We start from the raw sequence: 21,648 nt of genomic DNA on the forward strand, positions 1-21,648 counted from the left end.
GGTTTTGGTTGGATGACCTCGGTGGTGTGAGGGATTAGAAGCTCGAAGATGTAAATTGGAGGCCGTGGAGTGCCTTATAAGTGATCTTAAAATTGACTTAAAAATATGCTTCATGTGACTGCACATGACCTGGTGGTCCTTTGACGTGGTAATACTTGCTATTGTTGAGGTGGGGACGTGCTATCTGAGCGAGGGTTGACAAACAAAATGCATAAACACGACATCGTTCTGTATCTCTTGGGTCAAATACCAGATGAAATTGAAGCAGGATGTGTTGAGAGATTAGATGATGTTGGGAAACCGTGAGTATCTGCTATAAAGTGTGTGTGTGTGTGTGTCCCAGGTTAGATGGTGAGATGTCGGCAAGGCCGGGTCTTGATAGGGATCGTCAGTAGCGGGGGAGCTCCAGCAGGTTAGAACCTGTCTGTGATAAAGACGGATTCTCTGGAGGATTATTTCTAAATAAGAAATGTCACTTCCTGTTGCAGTGTTACAAGGCAGGTTGTGTTCACACCGAAGAGCAGCTTTGGATGTAAACAGCATGCGACAGCAGCCAGTGAGTTCCCTTCAACGCTCTGTTATATTCAGTTGTTCTTTATTGTAGCTACAACATTGTTAGCGGTTAGATTTATTTGCAAAGCCTCCCTTTTTCTCAGCAAGCCTCACATGTTGAATTATAGCTACCACTGTACTCCCATTTAAACCCACTCAGTGTAACTCTTTGAACTTGTTTTCTTTTTTATTATTATTATTACTAAACTCTGCCACTTACATTTTTTGGCCTCTTCGCCTCCCCACACTCTTTAATCACGCCAAAGCTAATGTTTTTAATTTATTATACATTTTGACACTTTGCCCGAGCTCTTAATGCGTCTCAGATTGAGAGTTTTGTTTGGTGTTTTTCAGCTGCGTTGTTGTGAAAGAGTCAGTATAGAAGGTGGAAAGAGAAAGACAGAGAGACACCACCACACAGAACATTGTGTTTTCTGCAGAGTTACGACAGCTGGAGCTGCAGAAATATTAAAAAGTGAGGGAGGGGGTTGGGAACAGTTTCTAATCAAGCGCTGTGGAAAATGCCACACTCAAACAATAACCATGGATTCTCCCTCATTTGTTCTGGTGGATTGCTGGCCAATGTCACTCAGTACAGAGACCCTCTGTGTTTTTCCACTCAAAAATCTGCTCCCTAACTTGATTTCCATACTTCTCTCTTCACCATTTTTTCCAGTTTCTAATCTCTCTCTCTCTCTGAGGGTCACACATGCTGGCAGATATTGTCCAGGGGCTCGTATGTAAATAAAAGCAGTCCATTTGGCCTGAGTGAGCTGGCTGCTCTTTCATACGTTGTTGGCGTGTGTGTCCTCCTGTCTGGCCTGGCAGCGTTTCTAATGGCATTAGCCTGTATTAGACATTTGGCTGACGCTCCCTTATCAGGGGACGCCGACCCACAAGGCTCTCATGAATGTGTGTGTGATGTATATATGTACTCATACATATTAAACTCAAACACACAAGTGATCCGACACTGTGGCTGTCTAGCTTACACTCCCAGCAAACACCGATAAAGGACCAACTCTCTCTATCTCTGTCGTCGTCTTCTGTCTCTTTGTCTCTGTTTCAATTCTTTAATTAGATCTAACACACTTAAAGGACAAAGGTGGTGATATTCTGTATTTTTCTTACAGTCAACAAACTCCATGAAAAGACCAAAATCATCAATGTCTTTGTTCATCTCTCAGTATTTTCTAACTTCCCTCTCTGTGTCACCCATTTGTCACTGAAGACATGCTATTTAAAACTTAAAGTTAAAGTTAAACTTAACTTATTTAGCAGTCTTAAACAGTATGTGAGATATTTTAGTATGTCTGAACACCTTAGTATGAAACAAATAGTACACAAATTGCATACTTTTTCTGGTGAAATATTACAGTATGCAAACACTGGACACTACGGCGGCATTAATATCCCACGATGCAATGCGGTAGTGACATCAAAAACGCTTCAGTTTACTTAAGATTTCACTTTGCTAGGCCTAATATATATATTTTAAATTCTCACAAATCGTCATTTTGGTCACATGAGGTTGCCACGGGTTACCATGGTTACACGTCTCCAACCGGCAAGGAGGCTCTCAGGATGCGATGACGTAAATTACTGCTCAGTGCGTCCGAAAAGATCCATACTACTGTTTATTCACACCAAAGTATGTTGAACGATATAGTACACATATTGAGTATGTAGTGCGTAGTATGTGATTTTGGACGAAGCCATAAATGTTTAAAAAATAGTCACAAAAATAAAGTTTCATTAAAAAAAAAGGCTAAGTTTCATCCTAAATCAGCTGGTCGCTGTATTTTTAGCAAACGTCACTCCAACAAGAGGAAATGGTGCACTTGTTGGGGACAATTTTCTGCTGCGTATTAATACACTTTTACAATTTACTGTTGGTTTTGATCTTTTCATGGGATTTGTTGATATTTAAGGGGAGAATACAGGTGAATAGGGTCAAATGTTAACCAATAGATCCCCATGAACTTTCCCCAGTTGATTACTTACATTAAGAAAATTGTTTTTTGTATTACAAGATTTCTGACATTTTATGTTTAAATATGTAAATGAGGCATTTAAATCTTCAGACACAAATAGACAAAGTAGTAACATAAACACCTAAATATGTATTTTGGATGTTTTCTTTCCAATAGTCTGAAGCAAAATGGACCCGTGCATGAAAAGCAATGTTCTTGCCTGTATTGTCTCGCCAATGTCTACCCCTCAAAAACACAATTTTCCCTTAAATGTTTCCAGACTCGTTCTCTCTGGCTGGAGCTCCTCTGGGGGTCTGGAGGAGGATGGAACGAGGAGGGGAGAGTCCCATCACCCAGGACAGTCCTGAGCGGAGGGGAGGCAGCCCGGACCTCGGCGGCCTCCCACCGCCGGGGAAGAAGGGCCGCTTGGAGCTCAACGGGAGCCCCACTGGGCCGCGCATCCGCCTCAACGGAGCCCCGCTGAGGCCCCTAGGAGGTAAGCAACATGCTGATCTAGAGAGATGCTTGTTTGTGTATAGTTTAAAGAGATTAGGGAGAGGAGTGTTGTTGTTACTTATATCTTATAGCTGTTGGTACTTTGCACTTAACCTAACCCTTATGAAACTTTATTGGCACTATATTGCCTGTCAGTCGAGATGAAATGAAAAATGCCCTTTTAACCCTTTTAAACCACATCCCCGGTCATTTTGTACACCTATTTAACAATATATGCCACAAAACTGTAACCTTCCTCACAGTAATACACTTGTGTCACGTCGTTGCACCCTCTTCTTCTGCAGTAGTCTAACGGCTTCCAACTGGAGAATTTGCGCCCCCAACGGTTCCTAATATTCACATAACAGTAGTAGATAGAAAGGCACATTTTCTTTTGTAGATTTTCTGGAAAATTGGTCAAAATGTGAGCTAAATTTGGAAAATTTAATTTATGAAAAGTTATTCAATACCTATTCTTAAAAATATAATATCCTATACCTTAACAACGAGGTAATACATATTTTCCAAATTGCACACGTCATTGGATTCTTGCCGAAATAGAGAAAGTCAGATGACGACATCTCGGAACAGCTGGTGCCGTTTCACTCAGGTGTCAGAGGTTTCTGAGCACCAAACCCAAAGACAGTTTCTGGCTGAGCGTCGAGCCACATCCTGGCCACGACGAGTGGAGTTTGGCTCGCTGCGTCGTCTGGGTTGTATGTGGCAGCGCTGCTGGGAGAACCCGGGCTGTTTCTGCCTTGTTAATCTAACAGTCTGGGGGGAACTGTATAATACAGGCTTACCAAATAAAGGAGATTGCTTCATATAAACAAGATTTATTCAACTCACTCTGGTTTATCGATCCCTGCATTCACTGGGAAAGTTGTTTCTCGTTAATATATGTGTGTGTGTGCACTTATCCCTCTATGATATGGGTGAGTGTGTTGCCGTATGTTTGCAGAAACGTCTCAGGTATTCCTTAAATGTAGAAAGAAATAATATCTACACTGTTTGACAGTATCACAAATATCAATAAATCAATCAATCAAACTTTACCTTTCATACAGGTTAGGGCAGTTCAAAGTGCTCCACAGATGACTGACTAGCCGAAAGTGAGACAGAAAATTAAATATAATAAAATAAGTGATTATTGAAATGACAATAAAATATAAAAAAATTATACAAATAAAATATAATAAAATTAGGCAAATTAAATAGAAAAAAAAAGTGATTAATAAAATAATAAAATAGGTTTTAAGTTTATGTTTAAAGATTTCAACAGCTCTCAGATCCTCAGGCAGATTGTTCCAGCGGCTTAGAGCACCAAATTCTCTTATTGTTCCAAAACACTATTTTGACGTAAATTATTTTTACATTTTACATTGACTGAAACATTCAATCAAAGATGCAATGATTTTAAGGCTGCACCATCACATCAAACAGAAATATTCCAACAAACACAAGCCTTTCATCCAGTAGACTGCTGTTCGTGTCCCGTGTGTGTAAATTTAACTTTCACGTTACAATCAGCTTGTTCGTGTCCCGTGTTCACAACATTCATGTTCATTTTCATTTAGCAATCTTAGTAGTTTTAAGCCAAACTATGTAGTTCTTATTAAAACTTAACTATAGTGGTTTCATGCCAAAAATAAAGTGACGCCAAGGGGCGCGACAAAGCGGCAGTATGTGACGTGTTTGGATGAGAATGTGTTGGAGTTTCTCCACAAAGAATCACACAAAATCACCACTTTAAATCTTGTGTTTAACGGAGATTCATTCAGCATGAAAAAAGCATAAAAACGACTAATCGACTAAAGAAAGGACTGGGAGACTAAGAGCGGGAAACCCTAATAATTTGATGTAAATTCTCCCTAAAATTCATCCTTGAATATTTCTACAAAACTACGGTAGAATAAGAACGATACATTTCTATGGGTTTGGCTGCACATTATGAGTTTGTAAAGATGGACTGTGGTTAAAGAGGTTAACAAATCAACGTGGAGCTCAGATTTGACCACAGTAAGAAAAGAAGAAGAAGAAGAAGCAGCAATGTGTTGAAGTGAGAGAATGAATGTTTAAATGTAAAAGAAGAAAGAGTAGAAAACGTTTCTGTGTGAGAGAAGTTGAGGGAGGGACGGCGAGAGGAAGGAGGAAGGAGGAAGGGGTTTCCTGCTCTGAGCGGATGGTTGGCCTGTAATAATGACGGGTTGTCTTTGAAGACAGGAAACTCGACGTGTCTCCTCCAAACCACACTGCTGCCACGAGGAGGGGGCCACACACACACACACACACACACACGCACGAGCAGAGCAGCATGTTAACACAAACACACAGATTTACATGCTCACACACACCATATGTCCGCATTCACAAACGCTGTGACACTCACGCTGCCAAGACACACACCCACTTACACTCCACACACACCCACTTACACTCCATGCACACACCAACACACACACACACACACACACACACACACACATATCTTACTTTAATATCCGCGTTCACTCATCCCCATACATATTAGAGGGATTAGAGGTTTGAGGCAACATCACATCATCCAAACCAGATCATACAGTCAGCGGGCGAATCACAGGACACTGGATATAAGAGAAGACAGACTGAGGTGGAGACGGAGGGTAGAGCGAGATAGAGCCGGCGAGGGGGAGAGAGAGAGAGGAGCGCCGGTCGGAGGGAGCCGCTCTGTGTTGACAGTTATATTTCCCTGTTGGGGGAAATTCACTTACTTGAATTGGCACAGTGCTCCAGTGTGTAATTCACTCCATGAGAGCCTGGAGGGCTGGGAGCAGAGTGATTAATGAGGAGGAAATAGAAATATAGGAATTGACTGATTAAAACAACGGGTGGGATGGATCTGGGTAACGGTGGGGTGGGGGGGCTAATGCTGTGTGTGTGTGTGCGTGTGTTTGGTATTGTGTGGTATCCATGCGGTAAAACACATTGCCGTGCCCTGTATTATTAGTGCTGGGACGCTGCCTAATGCTCTCACTCCATCATTTCTTCAGAGAGCCTTTAATTAATTAGTTGACAGGTGGCCCAAAACCAAAAGCCTTTTAGGAAAAAGGTTCATATTGGAGAGGAAGGATTGATATTAGTGCCAGCAGCCAAAAAGGACACGGATGCTGCTGGGAATCGGACACTTAATGTAACCAGATACTAAAAAAATACAGAGCGGGAAGAACAAGTGCTTCTCTCGGATTTTAAATGTTCAGCTTAGGGCTGCACCATTTCAAAAAACATCTAATTGCGATTATTTTGACTGATATTACAATTGTCATATGATCATTTTTACATCATTATTCTCATTGAAAAACATTAAAATGATTATGGTGTGATTTTTGCGGGGATCTGTACCACACAAAGTCTGTAGAATATGATGTGAACAGGACATCTCTGCAGCACCACAATATTAAATTTAAAATGGTATTTTGACACACATTTTGCCTTTAACAAATAATGTGATTTTAACAAATACTGCTACTACTATTTGAATATTGCAGTAGGCCATATTGCGATTTCGATTCAATTTAGATCAATTGTGCCACCCTAATTCAGCTTTATAGTGGGGTGGCACAGCTCAACATATCACAACAATTGTTCATTTTGTGATAAAAGCACCAGATTTGGTAGATGTGTTGACAGATATATTGGGAACAAAACCATCACAAACCATTTTTCAAAACGGCCACTAGCGGTTGGTCAAACTTTCCTATCCCATTGGACCGGCATCAAAGAATGCATATTGCCAAGAAGTGAAAGTCAATTGTTCGTTCCGTTGCAATGTCAGCGCCCAGCAGCAGAGCTACGCTTCCGCCATTTTTGGACTGAAAGCGACTAACGGACACCAGTAAAACGTCCTGATGTGTTTTATCCAGCGACTTCTGGTCTTTTTATATCAGCCGGGAAGCAAAAGAAAGAGTGAGACCCGTTGTTGGTGTGAGTTCATCCCAGTATGAAACACACAGACATCGTAGCTTCAGCGAGAGACGTACGCAACTTTTGGGTGTGTCGTCTTTCTAATTACGTATTTTCACAGTCTGATACTTCAACAGTTTTACAACAAACTGTGACTTTCTTGATTCATGGCGCAATTCAAATGGGATCAAAAAGTCTCTCGCTGTTGACTGCCGTCCATATTTTTTCCGAAATAAGGTCCCATGGTGGTCCACCAGAAGGGACTTCGACTCTCTATTAGTCATTCGTTCAACCACTTAAACTGACTTGTGATTACATATTCTTGACAAGGAACCGTTGTGGCCTTCAAATAATGACTGTTGTCTGTTAGAAGTAGCGTGACTTCGTCATTGTGTCCCAAAACCTCATAGTGAGAACATCTTGTAAAGTAGTTGAGTTTGACACTCTTTCACATCTTGTCTCCTACCAACTGTTTCTTTTCATTAGTTTTGTTTGTGTAAAACAAACCAAACTTTAGCCATAATGGCGGAATGTCGGAACAAGTAATTTTTGCAACGTTTCAACGAGGCGCCGTCGAACAATATCGTCTTTACGAGATGAACTCATCGCTCATTTGAGTTGTTTTGAAGACAACGACCTGTTTTGTCATTGAGGTTAGAGGACTGTGTGCAAAGTTCCAGCCTGCAGCCTCCCGCATCGCGATGATGAGCCACATTTAAATTCTCTCCGGCTTGAATTTGTTTCCGTTAATAATAAATATAATTGTTCAAAAATGTTCACTTCACACATGTGTTGTTGTGGAGCAGTTCAAAGACTTTGAAAAGTGTGTCAAGGTCTGTGTGCCTGCATGCTGCGAGAGCTCCATCTTGCTTCATGCAAACTGTTTAACTCTTCTGGAGGATCTGGTTTGGTTTCCCGGCCTGAATTTGCATCTTTGAAGACTCACAGTATCATGTAAATTCATATACAACTGTATTAACCTTTTATTAACTGCATCAACATTAATATTTAACACCACTTTTGCTTTAACTTGTTATATTTAAGCTGTTATTAATGCTCTAATGAAAGCAGCAGTTGGTGTCAGTGTAGGTCTTTTGTATATTTGTATAATGTTTGCATATCTGTTAGGGTAGTCATTATTATGACCCTTTATCTAATAGGCCGTTTAGATTAAGTGTCTGGAAATGTCCGGTGGACAGTGAACAGCGCTGTTACAGTCCATTTGTTAATGCATATCATTTGTTTTACGTCCCTGGTTGATTTTAGCGTATTGAGAACTTCAGGTGTTGCAACATTCAACAGTGTAAAGCAGAAAGGATGAAGTGATTACAAGCTTGACCCACAATAAATGCGATCCACATGTGTGCTGTCTATGAGGGATAAACAGTTTTGTGATCACAGACAATAAAAGCCAGACATTAAAAAGAATCTTCTTGTTGTTTTCTCTTCTTTTTTTCCCCCCCTCTTCCTTGTCCTCCTCCTCCTCGTCCTCAGGTCTGATGATTCCAGTCTTCTGTGTGGTGGAGCAGGCGGATGGAGGCATTCAGAGTCAGACTGATGTATGTGAGGGGAGAGAGGAGCATGCAGAGTTTGTGCTGGTCAGGAAGGACATCCTCTTCTCTCAGCTGGTGGAGACGGCTCTGCTGGCCCTCGGATACTCCCACAGCTCGGCGGCACAAGCCCACGGTCAGTCACAGAGAAACACCACAACACCAGTCATATCTTCTACATGTTTAACATGCTAATGCTACAACCACAGTCCCACCACCAACACTATTGCATTCAAAACTCTGGAGCAGGCACAAAACAAACTATCTGTAAATCAAGATTTCAAGGACAGAGATCAAATGCAAAGTTTTGAGAGTAAACATGGACTGAATTTGTGAGTATGAGAGAAGTTTTGAACCCACAATAGGAGGCGTGTCCCTCAAATTCTAGCGAGCCACGGGCCGTGCTCGTCTCACGATCTATAAAGTTGCATCGACCTCATTGTTCCTGCATCCGTAGAAGGAACAGTTAGGGATAAACATTTTGGGAGGCCGGGGTGGATGGGTCGGTCAAAAACACCAGGCCGGTGTTCATGTCCCGACTGAAACCAGAAGCCAACGTTCATTACATGGCTGTTAACGAGGGTCTTTTGGCGCAGAGAAGTACTCGTATTGGTACTCGGTATCTGCGAGTACCCAAATGTAAATACTTGTACTTGTACTCGGTGGTATCGGTGCATCCCTATTTATTTGTCAAGTAACTTCTGTTCTTAAGTAACGCCGCTTCCGTAGTTATTTCAACCCAAACCACGATCTTTTCCTAAACCTAACTAAATTGTTTTGTTGCCTAAACTTAACCAAGCTGTTTTCTGTGAAGGCAGAAGTTTATTTTGAAAAGACTGGAGTAGAAATTGAAATGTGCGTCACCTGTTGCTGGACATTTGTAGGAAAACACACGTTAAATGAGGAATAACTTTGTAAGATATCATACAAACCGATGTACGAGGATGCATTGCATAGTTGTACAAACTTTTTCGGCTCGGCAGAGAAATACAGAATAAGTCTTCTTCAAATCCTGCTACTATATTATCATTTAAACAACTACATTTCTGAGGTCAAGCTGCCTCTTTTTGTTAGTATGAAGAGGATTTCATCAAGGCCATTATTAATAGTCATGGTTTTCCACCCTCCGACTGTCTCTCGCTGTGTAAACTTTGGTGCGACTGACTCAGAATTAAATACCGTGCAGCTTTAGGGGTCAAGACGAGAATTATCCTTGAGAGGAGACTCTGCCTCTAATCAGCGGCCTGAGAAGAAAACTGGATGTGAGGTCGTCTATTTAGAGCAGACACTGAGCTGTTACGGTGGCAATAAGCACAAGAATGTTTCAAAAACACAACTAAGACACAGACAGAGGCTGTAAAACTCATTAAAGACACAACAAAGAGCTGGACAGGAATGTCCCCGCAAGACAAAAATACATTATGTGTGTGTGTGTACAGTATGTGTGAGAATGTTTATGAAGCGGAGCAAAAGAAAAACTCTGTAATTTATTGTTGCACACATGGTACTCATCTGCAAAAGGACAGTGTCATTTACTGCTGTCTTTTTCTCAAGTATGCAGAAAATGCCATCTGGGGAAGTTGCCTCACATCGATATAAAATGGTAACAACAGAGCGACAGTGAGCAACAAGGATATTGCGATAGACTGAAAATGGTGGGAGATCCCCATCTGTTTGACATCTCGCTGCAGTGTGTGTGTGTGTGTGTGTGTGTGTGTGTGTGTGTGTGTGTGTGTGTGTGTGTGTGTCATCTCCACCCGGTGTCGAGTTAAGTCTGCAGGCCCATGAGTGTGCAGACCTGTTTCTAGTGTGTAGGAGTTTGGGTGAGATTGTGTGAGTGTGTTCTCCCCTCCTCGTAAACACAATGCAGCAGGTAATCTCTTTACTGCCTCAAGGCCAACAGCTCTTATCAGGTCTGCAGCCCACCTGAACCAGGCCGTGTACTCTCGACCTTAGTTAGATGCTAGAAAGTCAGCTAGAAGCTAGAAGTCTGACTTCAGTAAATTACGGTGACCAGACGTCCCGGTTTGTCCGGGATTGTCCCCGTTTCAAGCTGGGTGTCCTGACAAATATCTGTAAAACATTAGAATGTCCCAGTTTTCACCACAATTCAAATAATGGTAATAATATTATACTTGTTTTCAGCGCTTACATAGACGTTTATCATGTTCTGTCCCACTCATTGTCACTTGCGACTCTTTCTGACAGAACCTGTCAGTACTCTATCGGTTAGCTACCATGCTGAAGAGAAAGTCGTCTTTCTAAAGAGCTCCAGGAGGCTTACGCTTTCCTTCGTAAAGTACCCGGCAATGAAAATGCTGCGTTCTGCACACACTGCGGGAATACATTTTCGGTCACGTGCGTTTGACATACCGATATATAAAAGGATCATATTCAGACGGCCAGATAGCAATATACAATAGCACGCCTATGGTGCGTGCATAAGACCCTGGAGTACACCTGCACATCCCTGCAGCAAGGTGAGAAAAAAGGGGTCACCTTTGCTTCATCCCTGAATGCAAATAATGCAAACGTACTCTGCTTCACTATGACTGGTCCTATGTGGCCATTTATAAACTTGTGCTCTGGTTATGTTGCAGATCTATTTTTCTCTCTTTTTAGTTGTAAACTTCAGAACTGTAATTGACCGGCCCGTTAAAGCGAGTTAGAAAAATAAACAACACACAGATGCACATTATCCTAAAGTGATGGCCGGAAATAGGCCTCTAAATTTGAGCGGCGAGTGTTTGCTACGGTTTGCAGATGAATGCCATTAGTAGCACTTTTTAGCCTCAGTGTTTTTGCCAAGTATCAGGGGAGGTCTCTCTCTCTCTCCGTCTGTCTCATCAGTGTGTACGGAAAACAAGAGCCACATTGGTCCCCTGTCCACATCAATGCACCACACCAGGGGCTTCAAAGGCAAGACGAAACGGGACATCACAGCTCGACACAAACAAAACTATGAACTCTACAGCACTGTTCTCTTGCATGTATGTGTGTGCACAAAACACACACACTTGTAAGCTCTATTAAACCCATGCAAGGACGCATTTGCTCACACTGAAGTTCACATACACTCGGCGTGGAATACCGTGTATTCATGCAGTATCACAGACAAAACACACACACACACACACACACACACACACACAGTTTCTCTCAAATGAATACTTTTTGTTTTTTAAAACAAGCGTTTATGTTAAATGAATAATTTCTGGCTTAAATTATACATTTTTCCCCCTGCGGTCCACGACCAAAATTACACAGAGTCCCAGCTATTTTCTCCCTGTTTGAATTGTGTCCTGCATTCTTGTGCCCCAGCGGTGTATTTAAAGTCCCCGCCGAGGACCACGGCCTTTCTTTAATTAGCTTAGCCCAGTAATTAACTGGGAGATATTGTTTATTTCAATTATAAGGGTCTGAAGGCTTTTATAGAATGGATGGGAGCAGACCTGTACTTTACGGCTCGGGCCAATGAACAGTTAACAGTGGTCAGCGAGAGAGAGAGAGCATTGTTGCAGTGCCACGTCTAACAGGCCGCAAAGGGTCACTGCTGCAGATCATGTCAGCAATTCACTGGACATCCTGATCTTTTTTAAATTGTAGTCTTGGTTCTAGCAGGGTGCGGTTACATTTTAACTTAAATGGCAGTCTTATTTAGTCATGGCATACTTTACTTTTGTATTAATAAGTATTAATACATTTATATATTAATAATCTTCCATTATTAAGAACTCAGGCTGTCAATCGATTAAAATATTTAATCGTGATTAACCACACATTTTTTAAGTAGTCAGTGTGTCAGTGTGCTGACTTGACTATGACTTGCCCCAAAACTGCATGTGATTATCATAAAGTGGGCATGTCTGTAAAGGGGAGACTCGTGGGTACCCATAGAACCCATTTACATTCACATATCTGGAGGTCAGAGGTCAAGGGACCCCTTTGAAAATGGCCATGACAGTTTTTCCTCGCCAAAATTTAGCGTAAATTTGGAGCGTTATTTAACCTCCTTCCTGACAAGCTAGTATGACATGGTTGGTACCGATGGATTCATTAAGTTTTTCTAGTTTGCATATGATGCCAGCGTCTTCGGTCTAGCTTTAAAACTGAGCCCGCTATCTCCATAAGATTGCAAGTTGCGTTAATGCGTTAAAGAAATTAGTGCTGTTAACATGAATTACACGTTCACCTTTATTTGGGTCTCCAGGTTTGGCCGGTGTATATCCTCTTCATGCTGCTTTTTTTCTCTTTAGGGCACTCTTTAGTTTATCTTAAAGGATAATTCTGGTTTATCAAAACTTAGATCTTACAGTATTTTCATAGTTTTTTCCATTAAATAGTCACCAGGTTAACTTCTGAGATGGCGACTCAGAGCTAAAAACACAAGCTGTCAGATGAAATAGATGGTTCAAATTGATGCTGCAGCACTTGAAATATCCTGACTTTAATGCCTAACGTAGGTCAAGACCCTTCAACCACGGCTGGACTCGGACAAAAAATCTTTCCTGGCTTTTTTGGCTCAGACCGCCAACCACAATCGGTGGGACACCACCCACCACTACACCATCTTTGCGGTCACCTTAAAGGGGACATATTATGAAAATGTTTTTTTCAGTGCTTGTGCACATACATTTGGGTATCTGGAGCGCCTACAAACCCACAAACTGTGAAATAAGACACCCCAGTCAGTTTTTTGTGGGCTGCCTAGACCTGAAAACATGTGATTCAACGAGCCATTCAGATTTGGCTCCCCTTCCTATGTCACATGTAAGTTCATTAGAATATATCGCCCAAAGCTTAAGAACTACCTTTGTAAAGGCGCACCGTATTTTTCTCACAAGAAAACATCCATCACAGACTGTACCTCTTGGTTCAACATTGATGTGCTGTACTTGTCATATGTGAAGTATTGTTTCCAAGTAGAGGGTTGAGTTCTCTTGTGGTTTTCACCTCAGTTCAGTGTTTTTAGATCAACTGTTGGCTTTTTTTAACAACCTGTCTGTTGTTTTGTCTCACCAGACTTTGTTCTAGTGATTAGTGTTGTGTCTCCGTGTTCCCAGATCTTTGCAACGGGTCACGAGTTCCCTATTTTTAAAACAAACATACAGTTATAAATGTTAAAAAGTCATTTATCTACCAACATAATTCGTCAACTTGTAAATCTTAAGTTAATGAATGGATTTTGGTCCAGATGCTCTTCAGCGTTACTTCACCAAGGACACGGTCTTCTACTAAATGAAAGAGAGGGAGCTAAAAAAGACAAAGCCGAGGATTAAAAAACGAGCCAAATAGATTTTTCCCAACATGGCGACTCAAAGTGTTTTTCTTATTTATGGTTCAATGAAATAAAAATGACTATTTAACCATAGGGCTGTCACAATATCAGATTATCATGCCAAAAGTCAAATGAATCTTTAACTTTGTTTATTGTGCGTTTTGTCTCTTTTCTGGCAAATAAATTGCACTCAGAATACGAGTGTAGGGAGGTGAAGAGAGAGTCTGTAACCAAAACTATATATAGTATGAATTAAGAGGCGCTGGATTATTTACATGATATTATCATATGTGTTTTATTAAAGGGGCTCTATATAAGAATCAGAAATTGCTTGTTAACAGAGACACCTGTGGCGTCCTGTTGCTGGCTCTCGTGCTCGCACTACCGACACACACAAGACTGAATGTGATTGACAGATAAAACCACAATATTACTACATATTTCACATGCTTGGTAGAAATGTTAGCTCACCTGTCCAATAGGTATTTTGCCAGCTCGAGGTCCGTTTTGATCCCCAAAACCAAACGAAGGTCCCTCCATGAATCGAAGACCCGGCCGATGTTGATCCTAGTTACCCCCCCCGACGTCGGTCACATTCCTGTTTTAGATACGACTTTGGTTTGTTTGTGCGTCCGTGGAGTTTGTGTTGGAGTCTGAGTTGTGATGGGGGCTGGTCGTTTGTTGGCGTTAGCGGACTCCATTTCTAATCGAACGTTAGCTATCGTTGCACACTGTTAGCCCTAAAGCGTAGCTGAAGAGAGTAAAGGCACTCGTGAGTGTGCATGACGTCACATCCGTTCCCGTCCCGCATTCTTCACATTAAAAGCAGTCTACAGGCTTATAGAGGAAACCCAGAAAGTTGCATGTATAAAATATTTATACATGTAAAAACGTACATTCCGTCCCTTTAATATATGATATCAATATTTTGTTTTTTAAATATAATCGGTTATTGTCAATATTGGTATCGTGCGACACCCCTATTTAACCATTAATAAAGACGAACCCTTCATAAAGTATGCCTTATTAGAAAGTTGCACTTGTTTTTATGTATCTTGGAACAAGTGAGTCGCACCAGAACTTATAATAAGAAACTAAAAGTCTGTTGTTCCCTCAGCGGAGAGTTTCGACCTCATACATTTTTTTACAGATGAGCATTTCAGAAGCGTTTCAGCGGAGACGAACGCTCCCTAAAATAACAGAAAAACATCAACAGGAGTTCCTCAGGGTGCAATGACAGGTTGAATCAGGTGTATGGGGTTTCCCTCAGTGTGTGCCAGGGGTGTAACCAGTTTGGAAGAAGCCCTGCATGCGTGTGCAGGCTGCTGCAACCATTAAGACTTATTCCAGTGTGGGACAATGGGATTACTGTGTGTACACGTGTATTTGTGTGTGTGTGCAGGCAGGCATCGATGCGTGCAGGCCTGATGAGAGGCGTCAGAGACATCAGTGTGTGTTTGTGTATGGGTTTGCGTTTGTGCGGATGGGCACACTCAGACATGAGCCAAGCCACCAGCCGGCCACATAAAAGCATGTCTCTGGGAGGTGGAATTTTAATGTGGAAATGGGAACAATGATTTCTACTTTTAAATGTGGACAAGAAGCAGAGCCCATTGAACAGCAGACCAAAAAATGATGGATCAATTATTAATGCATTTACCATCACACTGTGAGCGTGTGAGTGTGTGTGTGTGTGTGGCTGTGTGTGTGCTTGCATGCGAGCGGCTTCATGTACATGTCCACTTCTCTGTGTGCTGCCGTGTGTCCTCTGTGAGTTTGTGTTTGTCTGCTTATTCACGCGTTTGCTTCCACCCAACTTGGCATTAGCGACGTTGTTATGGCTTATTTTCAGATGCGGAAGATGAAGCCAGTTTCTTTGTGTGTGTGTATTTGTGTGTGTGTGTGTGTGTGTGTTTGTGTGTGACAGAGACAGAAAGAATAAGAAAAACAAGAGAGAGGAGGACGTGCTCGGTGTTTTCCTCTCTGTCATAAAATGAACTGAGTATTTTCTTCCATCTCTTTAAAATGCGTTTCATTACGTCCTCCCTTTACAAGAAAAACACACAAACAAAAGTCTTTCATGTGTGAAGCTCTTGTCGTCACGTGTAAATCACCAGAGGCCCCACAATACGATATTATGATGAAACATTTTGCATTATGCTGATTTATTACCTTTCTTCACATGCAAATTATGCAGTTTGTCAACTTCTGTTTTATCTAATAAGAAACAGTTTTCACTCTGTTCATCTCAGAGATTTCATTCACATATCTTGAGGTCAGAGGTCAAGGACCCCCTCCCAATTTAGCGCAAGTTGGGAGTGTTATTTGGCCTCCTCCGTGACAAGCTAGCATGACATGGTCAGTACCAACTTATTCTTTAGTTTTTTTAGTTTCATATGATACCAGTATCTTCCCTCTAGCTTTAAAACTGAGTCCGCTACAACCTAGAAATCGCAAGTTGTGTTAATGCTTTAAAGAAATGAGTGGTGTTAAAACAAATTTGCGTTAACGCGTTATCACTTTAGCTTTGACAGCCCTAGAAAATGTCATTTTAAATGTGATATTACATACAAATTTACATTAAATTTAATATGAAAATATCTGAAAATCACATTTGCCTGCACCATCAAATGTGTAATTTTACAAAACCACATGTATATATACATTTTTCACATGTGAAATGGTGCTCCACATGTGATTCATATGTAAAAATGTGCTATTTTTCTAACTCTTATTCTCTTTTCAAATAAAATGTATATATTTTTCTCACATAAATATGACATTTCTTACTTTATATAGTGAAAAAGCAGATTTTCATGCAGTCCAGTTGAACTAAAACTAATCTGATAATATGGTTATCTGGTTCGGTTTGGGTTCTTAAACGTCGTCATGGTGGTCTTGGGTTCCTCTGGGGTTTTTCTCCGCCCTGAGGGGTTCGGTCCATTTGGTTCATAGTGGATTAAATGATGCTCCTCGTATACGACCAGATAATTAAGAACACAGCTCGGCCTGACGCGAATCAAAGATATAACCGAGATATAAACACAGTGGAAGAGAACAAAAAGAGATCAGAGGGGTCTGGGGAGAAGAGAGGAGGAGGAAAGGAGGAAGAAAAGGAGATATGGGAGGAGGAGGGGAGGTGGGAGGGAGAGAGGGAGGAACCAGAGGACAGAGAGAGAGACTTCTCAGGACCCGTCTGGATCTCATTTAGAGGATAGTAATGCGATTAGCTTTGTTTAGTTTTCACAGCTCCAGCCAGTCCCCATGAAAACCCCTTTGTGTGTGTGTGTGTGTGTGAGTGTGTGTGTGTGTGTGTGTGTGTGTGAACCAGTAGGTGACGTGCACATGTGTGTTTGTGTGTGTTACGTCTTGTGTTTGGATGCTTTTTTTTGTTAGTCTTTATATTCTTCTTAAAGAAATTCAACTGGAGATATTTACATATGACGACACTGCACAAATACAAACACACACCGTGAGCACACGCACAGGATGAGACATAAAAAGCTCTTTTTATCTGTCTGGACTTTTGGAGGATTTTTTGTTGGCTGATATAAACCCCAAAATACACAAAAAGGGGATTCCCCCGATCACGTTTTTTGCTGCTGATACAATTGCCGATCGTCGATGAGCCATAGCGTCCGATACACGGCTGATATTAGATAAAACGCAATTCAAACCAATCCAAAGGCAGCTTTGGTTGCAGGACTTTGTTCATGAACTTTGAGTTTTGAGTCCTAAACAAGTCACAATGCGCTCGTCACCAAATGTAATGTCAGTTGCATTTCCGTCTCTAATTTTGGACCTGCACGTTTTGCGTACTGCAATTTGTTTTTTGTTAACTGCCACATAGTTATTGTACATGAACAAAATTATCTTTTGTATGTTTTTTTTCCAACTGGCACTCAGTAAGGTAGCGTTTATTCCTCATGGTTTTCTCCTGCAACTTGATTGGATGCTGTCAGATCGGTTCAAAAGCAAAGTGGATCTGGGGAATTAAGCGTTGAATTGCTGGGAATGATTAGCGTTAACATTAATGAATTGATTGGCACACTTTTTGAATTACATACTTTTTAATCTTTGGGCTTGGTATTTTCAAGTCAAAAGGCTCAAGTCCAAGTGAAGTCTCGAGTCACTGGTGTTAAAGTCAAAGTCGAGTTGCAAGTTGTCGAGTCTAAAGTCATCACATTTGTGACTGGAATCTGACTCGATTGCAAGTCATGTGACTCAAGTCCACTCCTCTGTTACGTGGTACTAGTTAACAGAATATTATGTGCCTTTTGTTGTTTATGTAGCTCTCTATTGTGTTTTCCACCCTCTTTATAATCCTTTCTTTTATTTTGCTTTGTCACATTTGTGCTGTCTGTATTGTTGTATAACGTCAAAATGTTAAAACAAATACAAACATTAAATAACAAATCTTTGGTGTCTCTGTCCAGGTATCATCAAGGTGGGAAGGTGGAACGCTCTGCCCATCCACTTCCTGACTGACGCACCGGAAGCGACAGTCGCCGACATGTTGATGGAGGTCTACCACATGGTCACGCTACGCATCCAGCTGCACAGGTCAGACTGAGTTTACACGTTTCACTTTACCAGGATCTAAAATAATTGTGTGTGATATTTCAGAGAGAAAGTAGAAATCTGCACGTCCGTATTTTCTGCAGACTGAAGCTTTTAAACCGTGCGGTTACACTGAGTCAGACACTGGGTGCACTGGGCGGCTGACGTCATGGCAGCTGATTGCGGTTCAAGAATTTACCATATCTATCAAATTTGAAAGCAGCAATATTGAAACACTAAACAACCCGGTGGGGATTTATCTATTATCTGTCTCCGTGTGCCAGGAACTCATAGCTCCCTCGAATAAGTGAAGCAGAGTCTTGATGGACAGATAAAACCAGATAAACTCCAGATGAGATGCTTATTATTGTTATTGTCTTGGAACGTACCAGCCAGGTTTGTTTACGTGTTTATGTGTGTATCCATGGCGATGGCAGAGCTTTGGCACACTCTGTGCTCAGAGTCGAAATGATTCATTTGAGGTTAAAGTGAAATAGAAACGGGAAGATTGTGGGGAAGATACAGGAAGTGGTGGGTTTGAGGGTTGAGGTTAATACAGGATGTTTGAGAGATCAGTGGGTTTTGGGCTTAATTTGGGGTTAATTTAGGATTAAAGGAAAAGTTAGATGAGAAGATTGATATCACTCTCATGTCTGAGTGGTAAATATGAAGCTACAGCCAACAGCCGGTTAACTTAGCTAAGCATAATGACTGGAAACAGAGCGAAACAACTAGCCTGGCTCTGTTTGAAGATAGCAAAATTCATCTAGCAGCACTTCTAAAGCTCAATAATTAACACATCATATCTTCTTTATTCAATACGTACACAAACTGAAGTGTGAAAACAACAAGTTGTGGTTATGTGTCTGACTCATAGAAATAGAATAGGAGTAGAAGGGGCATTCCCATTCAAATCAACGTAGCGAAGTGTATTGTTGCCATTGTGACCGTTGTATTCCGTAAAACTTCTGTATAAACCGACTTGCGGCAAGTCACAGACTCACTATTGCTGGTGTGACGTGTAACATAACAGCGTCGGCTTCTGTATGCGTGTAGTCCCGCCATGCCGGCTGTCCCTTTTATAGGCCTAAGTAAGAAAGACAGTATGAATTGGCCTCAACAGATGTTGATTCGGCTCAGTGACTACCTCCACTGCCAGCTTAGCCTGCGAAGCAACAATGTGTGACACACTTTTACAACCAAAACAACTAACAACAATCGCCATTTTTCTTTTGTACTAGTCAAATTACCACGGCGAACAGTTCAATGTTCATTCTACTCCTATTCTATTTCTATGGTCTGATTATTTCTTGGCCAGGAGACGTTGTCAGGCAACCAGGGGACACTCCAGGAAGTCACAAGTCCAGGGCCAAAAGATAGTCCAAAAAAATTGAGAAAATAAATCAAAGGATAAGGAATTTAACTAATTATTTACTATTATTGTGAAATAGTAGAGAGTACAAAAAACAATTACACAATGGTCTACTTGAAGATGTTACCTACACCAAATCCAACCTTTTCTTTTTCTTTTTTATTATGTATTTTTTGAGGTGTGGGGGTCGGCAGATACAGATATTGTAAATTAGTTTGATTTCTTAGGATGTAACATTTTTACACTTCTGTGCTAGTAGATGGATTTTGGTACCTTTGGGCAAACAGACAAGGCTAGATGTTTCCCTTTGTTTCCAGTCATTATGCTAAGCTAAGCTAACAGGTTGCTGGCTGTATCTTCATATTCATTGTGAAGACACAAGAGTGGTATCAATCTTCTCATCTAACTCTGCAAGAAAGAAAGTGCATTTCCCAAAATGTCAAACTATTCCTTTAACTGTCACTGTTTAACTGTCAAACTGTCCTTTTGACTTATTAAAGTCAAAGATGTAACTGACTCCTGTGTGTGTGGTTTTGGCTCGTTGTAGTTTTTCAAAGCTGGAGGATCTGCCCTGTGAACAGTGGAACCACGCGACGGTCAGGAACGCTCTCAAAGAGCTGCTGAAGGAAATGAACCAGAGCACTCTGGCCAAAGAGTGTCCTCTATCACAGGTAACAACTGGATAAACAACAACAACACATAGTACCTCACGTTCCTCAACCTCCATCAAATGATAAAGACATCTAGAATGACTCCTACATGCTTTGTATTGATTATTGCTTCATTTTCATTAAACGCCACACCACAAAATTAAGCACTGTCTCCTCAATCATGTTAAACTCCCCAGCTGCATGTTTAGCCCTCTATCCTCGTCGCGTAATGACTGCTGTGTGAGATTTATACGTGTGTGTATGTGCAAACTGTGTTTAAATGCAGCTCTGGTGGGGGTGTTGATCAATTGCAAGCATATGTGTGTGTGGCTGGAGATTCTCTCTCTGCAACGTACTGACTTGAGTTTCCATGGGTGGCTTCCAATCATGATGATTAATGTTTGTCTATTTCTATTGTGTGTGTGTGTGTGTGTGTTTATGTGAGCATGCCATGAGGTTGTTGCGTGAGTGTACGCATTTCATATTACGTTGGTTATTAATGATCTTTCCCCTCTTTCTTTCTTTCTTCTCTCAGAGTATGATTTCCTCCATAGTGAACAGCTCCTACTACGCCAACGTCTCCACCGCCAAATGCCAGGAGTTTGGTCGTTGGTACAAGAAGTATAAGAAAATCAAAGGTGAGATGTTACAGAGAGACAGTGGTCCAACTCCTTTGAACACTCTTACAGTGGTTGTAAACGGTCCAATCCCAATGTTCCTGTAAAGTCTGTGAGGGTTTAGCGCTGTCCCACTGTCAGTTCGTCGAGTGCTTGAGGGCTCTCTCGCAGATATTTGTGTACACGTTCCATAAGTCAACATTTCTGCAGACTCTGCCCGAGGTAATTACCAACAATATCCATAGCATTGTGATGTTAAACCCCGGAGGTTACCGTGGGAAGCCCGGAAGCGTTAAAGTGGCGATCCGTAAGATTTCAGTCCTGGTTGATTTGACGACACCGATTACCGGTGGTAACAGCAAATGTGGTTTAATACTAACGTTACAGGTCTCAGAATACTGGGGGCAACAAAATAAACTATTGTTTTTCCATCATTCTGTGATGCTGCACACGGCATGAGTCTGCGAACAGTGAATGTGAAAGTAGTTGGTTGCCTCGCTGTGCAGACTGTCGCCTGCAGTTCTTCATCTAACAGCTCACTGTGTCTGCTACTACTTGTTCCATTAAAAAAAAAAAAAAAATGTCCGTCTTGTTTTGTAAATGCATTTTTGATGAACAAGAGCGGTCAGTGTCAAATTCACTGAGTCAGTTAATTCAAATTA

At 41.3% G+C, this 21,648-nt stretch overlaps 1 protein-coding gene across 4 annotated transcripts in view; it reads left to right on the top strand.

Moving 5' to 3' along the window:
* Positions 1–21,648, top strand: part of satb2 (SATB homeobox 2) — a 59,721-nt gene that overhangs the window by 16,618 nt on the left and 21,455 nt on the right. For all 4 annotated transcript variants that reach the window (XM_037789845.1, XM_037789846.1, XM_037789847.1 and 1 more), the window contains 5 exons: positions 2,806–3,021; positions 8,454–8,645; positions 18,224–18,350; positions 20,267–20,390; positions 20,905–21,007. In XM_037789845.1, coding sequence (XP_037645773.1) covers positions 2,850–3,021; positions 8,454–8,645; positions 18,224–18,350; positions 20,267–20,390; positions 20,905–21,007 — 718 coding nt within the window. In that variant the 5' untranslated portion in view covers positions 2,806–2,849. The remainder of the gene's footprint in view (positions 1–2,805; positions 3,022–8,453; positions 8,646–18,223; positions 18,351–20,266; positions 20,391–20,904; positions 21,008–21,648) is intronic.

Source organism: Sebastes umbrosus, chromosome 13 (assembly GCF_015220745.1).
Source record: "Sebastes umbrosus isolate fSebUmb1 chromosome 13, fSebUmb1.pri, whole genome shotgun sequence".
Taxonomy (NCBI): domain Eukaryota; kingdom Metazoa; phylum Chordata; class Actinopteri; order Perciformes; family Sebastidae; genus Sebastes; species Sebastes umbrosus.